This window comes from Nylanderia fulva, unplaced genomic scaffold, assembly GCF_048542155.1.
Source record: "Nylanderia fulva isolate GAGA-0341 unplaced genomic scaffold, ASM4854215v1 Scaffold142, whole genome shotgun sequence".
Lineage (NCBI taxonomy): Eukaryota > Metazoa > Arthropoda > Insecta > Hymenoptera > Formicidae > Nylanderia > Nylanderia fulva.
This window is the reverse complement of record NW_028189644.1, coordinates 105,865-112,441: the sequence shown is the minus strand read 5'-3', so window position 1 is coordinate 112,441 and position 6,577 is coordinate 105,865. Positions and strand designations below refer to the sequence as shown.

The 6,577-nt window shown below is 41.1% G+C and overlaps 1 protein-coding gene across 1 annotated transcript; it reads right to left on the bottom strand.

Annotated features, from left to right (window-relative positions):
• Positions 1 to 1,316: 1,316 nt before the first annotated feature.
• Positions 1,317 to 2,417, bottom strand: LOC146724222 (uncharacterized). Its single transcript, XM_085480311.1, has one exon. The coding sequence runs from the start codon at positions 2,415 to 2,417 to the stop codon at positions 1,317 to 1,319; it is 1,101 nt and encodes a 366-aa protein (XP_085336437.1).
• Positions 2,418 to 6,577: the final 4,160 nt, after the last annotated feature.

Genomic DNA, 6,577 nt, shown 5'->3' with positions numbered 1-6,577 from the left:
GCCGCCGCGTATACCTCGTTCGACAAACATAACCATGTCAATATCTGTTAATAATTCAAATTTTATATTTGTATGTTTTAACATGGCGTCCCATGTATATCCGGGGAGAGTATAATAATATGCGGGATCGAGTCCGTAACTTTTTATACAACTATCGCGAAAATTTTCAAATATATCGGCCAATAACAAGACATCAATTTTTAAATATAAATCGCTATATTCGCCTAGCGTTCGAAGGGAGAATCGGCTCCAGATGGTCTCAGCGTGCGCGTAATCACTCTCGGATACTGTGTCGCCGGTTAAGGAACTGTAAAATGAGTCGCGCGGCGGTAAACGTGTGTCTTGTAATCTGTCCACGCAGTCAATGTATTCGTACGGAAAGACGCCCTTCCGTGTCAATAAATTGAATTTTTCACTAGTTAAATTTTGATATTCCGAATGTAAAATTTTTAGTTTTTCTTTATCCAAAAATGACGCTAATTTGTCGAGACTAGCACTGAGAAACTTGTACAAATCGATAAACCGTAATTTGATATAATTTTTCGAATTATTATCTTGTGTCAATCTAACAGTCTTCGAGAATGAAATGTATTTTTCCTTTGTTATCGGCAGTAATTCCATTTCCCCTTCGAACGCTGTGGCTATGTCCTCGATAATAAAATGCGCGTCGTAGCCGGACAGATTGTGAAAGACTATAGGGATACAAAATGATTCTTTGTAATTTAAGTTACAATTTGAATGCGCAGGACCCCTGTACCGCCCAGTGAGGTGGCAATGATCGCGGACGCGTGTATCGTCTTCGTCAAACGGTTTTTCACAAATGTGACAATGCGTCGCGGTGCGAAATTTTAACCACTCGTCAGGCGTTAAATTTACCATGGGGACATTGGTCGTTAAAATATTTTTTACGCGGATCGCTAAATTTTTAAGCTGTTCGGCGAACCATGCGACGCAATCGACACTACGGCGGGAATTGTACGCGGACAACGAACTGTCGTACGAACACTGTACATAGTATGCGATGCTGAACACTTAATGGTGTTGATGATTTTTGGCATCTTCGGTCTTTGCCAAAACACACTCGAGGTCGGCGTACACTACAAACGGCAGCCGCTCCTTCCTCGTGTAATTTTCGAAGCTGAGCCACTTGTCATTCTCGCTCGGCAACCGGATAGCGCAGTCGTTCAGTTTCCCGCAATCTTCCATATGTGCCTGCAATTTATCCACCGCTCCGAAATAATGTAGGCATCTGTAAAAAATTTAATGAAAATTTAATTAAAATATAATTTACGTGTAATAAATAAATATATATATACTTACCGATCGCATATAAATTTTTGACCATGTTTTTTGCTCAGTTGTGAGCTGACGAGGCGAGACAGATTTTTAATGCATGTGAAATGCCCGTGTTCGTCCTCCACGTACAGCAGATTAACGTGCCTGTCCTTCTTTTTTTCCGAAAGACGCAACGGGACGATGTTCTCGTTCTCGATGATGTACACGTTTACGGAGATGTCGTTTGCAAGTTCGAATTTTTTAATTTGATTCACAGTCACTGGAAACTCAATGTTTTGGAGATTCAGCACTGTTGTGTAATGTGGATAAGAGGATTCTCGACCCGTGTTTCTTTCAGCAGGGTAAAGAGCGGCCACCACCGACCATGCGAAACACGCATTGTCCGCTGATTGCACATTAACCACCGCTCTCTTTGCCATAATTTTTTGCGGTAATTTGACATGACATCCCGCGCGCATTGGATTGTACTTATTTACATTCACTGTCAAATCTATTATCCGCGACAATGCCCAGCCGCTATCGCGTTCCTGGAACTCTTCTAGCGATGCTAGCGTGGGCTCGATTACGCGGCGCTCGTACCACTCGCGTACATCGGACGTGCGAAAGAGTTCAAAGTTTCTCGTGTTAATACTTTTATTGGCGCGCTTGTCACCGGACACAAATTCACCGTTGAAAACAGTGTTCACTTTTACACTAATGTGTCTCTGCAGCACATTCTCCACGTTCTCGACTACAATGTCTGCGGCATTTTCCAAAAACTGACGCGGTTCGATGTAGTCTGCGTTAATTACCGCGCCGGTCAGTATACGGCTATCGAACGCCGTATCGATTTCGCGCCAAACGAGTCTTTGCGCGTTATTGCCGCCGCCACTGAATCCGCCGCCACTAGGCATGGATTCACCGACATACCGTCTCTGCAAGCGCACCTTTGCACCCTCGAGTCGCGCTATTCTCGCCACCAGAGATTGTCTATGTCGAATCGAGAGACGCGGACGCTTGGCACGGCTGCGTTCTTCCACCTCTTCGATAAATTCTTCGCACTCTTGCAGCCATCCGAAATATTCCTCCAAGTTAGCAACTTGGCGGGAACGCTCCAACATGTCGCGCTCAACGTTCTCCATTTTTTGTAAAAAATTCATTTTTTTCACACTTATTACAAAAAAAACTTCTTTGCACACTAAACTTTTTTTCTTGCACCTCGAATGAAGCGTGCGCTCGCCAGTGGTACTATGACCCGGCAGCTGCATCGGTCCTCATTATATATCCCGATCATCCCTTTGTTCGTGGGGATGATGATGCAATTGTTAATTCGCGAGAAATATTTGTGTGGTATCTTCGGAGAAAATTTAGATATCGCTGATAATTCTTAGAAATACATAGATAAATTTCACCCCGTCGGCAAGACACGCCGGATCGGATTAACATGTCGCAACCTGTACGGATCAACCCGCTTGATTGTCGGCAAACCTTTTGTTCTTAGTAATTCGCAGAATTATCTTATCTTGTTTATGAAAATTTAGATATCCGATTGTCGGCGCTCGATCCAAGCTTGGATTTTGCGGCAGTCATTCGCAGAATTTTTATCTTATCAAATTTAGATGAAGAAACGCAACCTCCTTGATTGTCGGCGCTCAGCCTAAAAAAACGGCGGCAGCCATTCGCAGAATTTTTATCTTATCTTCGGAGAAAATTTATGAAAACTTAGATACCGCTCAAGCTTATCTTTGATACCTTACAAAGACGCCGCTTATCTTTGATACCTTACAAAGACGCCGCTTATCTTGGATTCGAAAACTTAGCTTATCTTATCTTGGATTTTCGGAGAAAATTTATGAAAACTTTGATACCGCTCAAAGACGCCGCTTATCTTATCTTATCTTGTTTATGAACATATCAAGTAACATGATCCCCTTATCTTATCTTGTTTATAAATATATCAGGTAACATGATCCCCTTATCAGGTTATCTAATATGTTTATAAACAAAAGATAAGCTTATCTACTGATAAGACCCCCTCCCCCCCGCGTGACGTCACCCCCCTCGCCCCCGATTCCCCCCGCTCCTCACCCCCCCTCATTGCCCCTGAGTTAGAACTCCCCTAGTATCCCTACTTATATTTTTTCGTAAAAACATGTTTGTTGTTTATACCAATTGTTTCGTCTAATTATTCTATACATAAAAGTAAGACTATTGAAAACTAAATATTTTACAAGATATTTTGTATTTTATATCAAAAATATGTCAGATTATGTGAAATATTTCGGAAACTGTTCAATTCTAGGCTACATTTCCTTATATTTTTATGCAGAATACTACAAAAAATCTATTTACATAAACGCTTAGAATAATTCTATATAAAATAATTAAATTGACTAAATAAATAATCTTGAAAATTGTTTCTTACAAACATTTCTATGACATCAACTATGCCTTCCTTAAATACTAAAACTTTTTTTTGAAACATTTTTAGCGATATAAATTTGTAACGCTTATTGAAACACCCGGTACATATTTATTACATCTCTATTCTTCCTATATATAATATATATATATATATATATATATATATAATGTTAGATTATGTAAAATATCTTGTAAACCGTTCAATTATTGACTTTTATTCTGTATGCAGAATATGTTACAAGGAATCAATTTACATAAATACTTATTATTAGACTAATCAATATCAAATAATCAAGTTGACTAATGATATTGAAAATTGCCTTCTACAAACATTTCTGTAACATCAAAGTATGTATATCTCTGTTGAAATACTGGAACTTTTATTTGCAGCATTATTTTCTAAAAATTATACTTTTAGAAATAAAAAATTGTAACGTTTTATTTAGAACACTCAGTAAATATATTTATACACACACATGTAAATGCTCAGTAATTATATTCATACACACACATGTGAATAATATATATATTATATATATTAGAATTGCATGTAATATTATAAGCAAAAAAAACAAATATATATATATATATATATATATATGTATAATATTATTGTGTTCAAACTATGTGATAAAGATAGACACAATTATGTATGTACGTTTTACTGTCATTGACACGCTTACAAACGCGTGTGCGAGATGATTCAACAGTAAAAATATATTATGTTATCTAAAAAAAATATAATATGTTAAACACAATAAAATTATTTTTTTGACATGCATGTAAATTTTTAATATATGGAAACTGCGATAATAGCGAAATTAAAATTGTCGGTAATTATCGACAATTTTAGTTCCGCTTAGATGAGGGCGCTAACCCGTCGGAGTTCGGCCAACGCTCCAGCATCTCCTTAAGTTGATTCGGGAATGGGTTAGCAAGAATTTGGAGGAAGCTCATGAGAAGCAGGCGACGTACTACAACCTTAGGCGTCGGCCTCGCAATTTTCGCCCGGGTGAACTCGTCTTGCGAAGGCGGCACGTTCTTTCGTCGGCCGCAGATAACTTCGCGGCAAAATCGGCACCCAAATTCGAAGGTCCTTTTCGGATCGGGAGGAAAATATCCTCGGTCGTTTACGAGTTGACCCGTCTGGACGGGTTAGCCGCCGGAAGGATTCACATTCAAAATTTAAAAACCTATCATTCCCCCGACCTCGAATAGTATACCGAGCAAAAAAAAAAGAAAAAAACCCGGTTTCCGTGAGCATGGAGCAGGCCAGAGAGGAGTGGCGGCGCTTCATCGAGCGATATAGCCATCTCGTGGACAGGACCGAGGAAGACTACCCCGAAATCTGGTCCGATATGGCGGATGTAATGGAGGCTGTCCGGCGCCACACCACCACCACGCGTGGCGCGGTGGTCCGCGAATTCCCAGAGACCAAGGAGGAGGAAGCACAGACCACAGTATCGGGAGCGGACGGTAAGGTCCGGGTGTGCCCTCCTACGAGGGAGTTTGGACAACAGGTGAAGATCGTGGAAACCGTGACCAACCGAACCACACAGACGTATTTTGTGCTGCGTTGGGCCCGCACCCATCGTCAAACGGCCGAAAGGGCCACGTCACCTCACCGCCCCAGGACTCCCTCGCCGCCGCGGACCAAGGAGAGGACACCCTCCCGCCAGAGATCCCGAGCTGCAAAGCCGATAGAAGAACGAAGACGGCACCTTAAGTCATCGGGTTTATCAAAAACCAACACATACGGATCGTTACCTCCATGCCACCTCTCATCATTACCCGGCTCAGAAGAATTCTGTCATCAGTTCATTAATATACAGAGCCTTAACAATTTCTGAACCAACTTTCCTGAATGAAGAATTAGAACATCTCAACCAAGTCTTGACCAAAAATGGGTACAACAGCAAAGACATCCATCGAACAATTGAAAGGCTGAAAAAATAAAATCTCCAGTTCTACAAATATGAGTACATCAAGTGAAAAAGTAGAAGAAGAAGAACAAGAAAATAAAAAATAGACGATCCTTCCGTATCTTCAGGGTACAACAGAACGCATTAGCAGAATCCTGGGTAAACACAATATCAAAGTAATTTCCAAACCTCAAAATAAGATTGCGCAACTACTTCCTAATTCCAAGGACCGGAGACCACACTTAGAAACACCAGGTGTATACAGGATTCCTTGCTCCTGCGGAAAAGTGTACATAGGAGAAAGTGTACTGGGAGAAAGATCAGTACACGAATTAAGAAACCCCAACGGAGTGCCAGGTACTGTCATTTTAGTCAATCAGCCTTGGCAGAACATTGGATGGAGACGGGACACTCGGTACAATACGACAAAGCAACCAGACTAGCCTCCTCGCAAAGCTATTTTGCCAGGAAACATCGTAAAGCCCTAGAAATTCTGAAACATCCCGACAACCTCAACCGCGATAAAGGTTATCAAACAAACTGTATGGTAGAAACTCTTGCGGTTCAAAAGTCCCACTGTTCCGGAACCATTGAATATACTTGAGTCTCCGCGAAACGTTGAATGTCGCGCGATCGAACATATTGAGAACCATCAATCGTCGCATTAGCAAATCACAAATTTCCACGCGAACGAGGCATCGCGCGTAGCCAATCCTTGTCACGCCTCGGTGTAATTCGCATTCGCGGTCTTTTTTCGCCAACTCGAGTGCGCGGTGTATCGATTATGATCTGTCGCACACCCTCGTTTTCTGCCTATCTGAGTCGCTAATATTCTACTTCTTCCGTTTCTTCTTCTCTTTCTGGCTCTTGGTGTATTAACACGTCATCTAGTTACTAAAAAATCGTATTCCGCGTTGTTAAAAATAATCCGTCGAGCTACGAAAGTGATTCCTTTC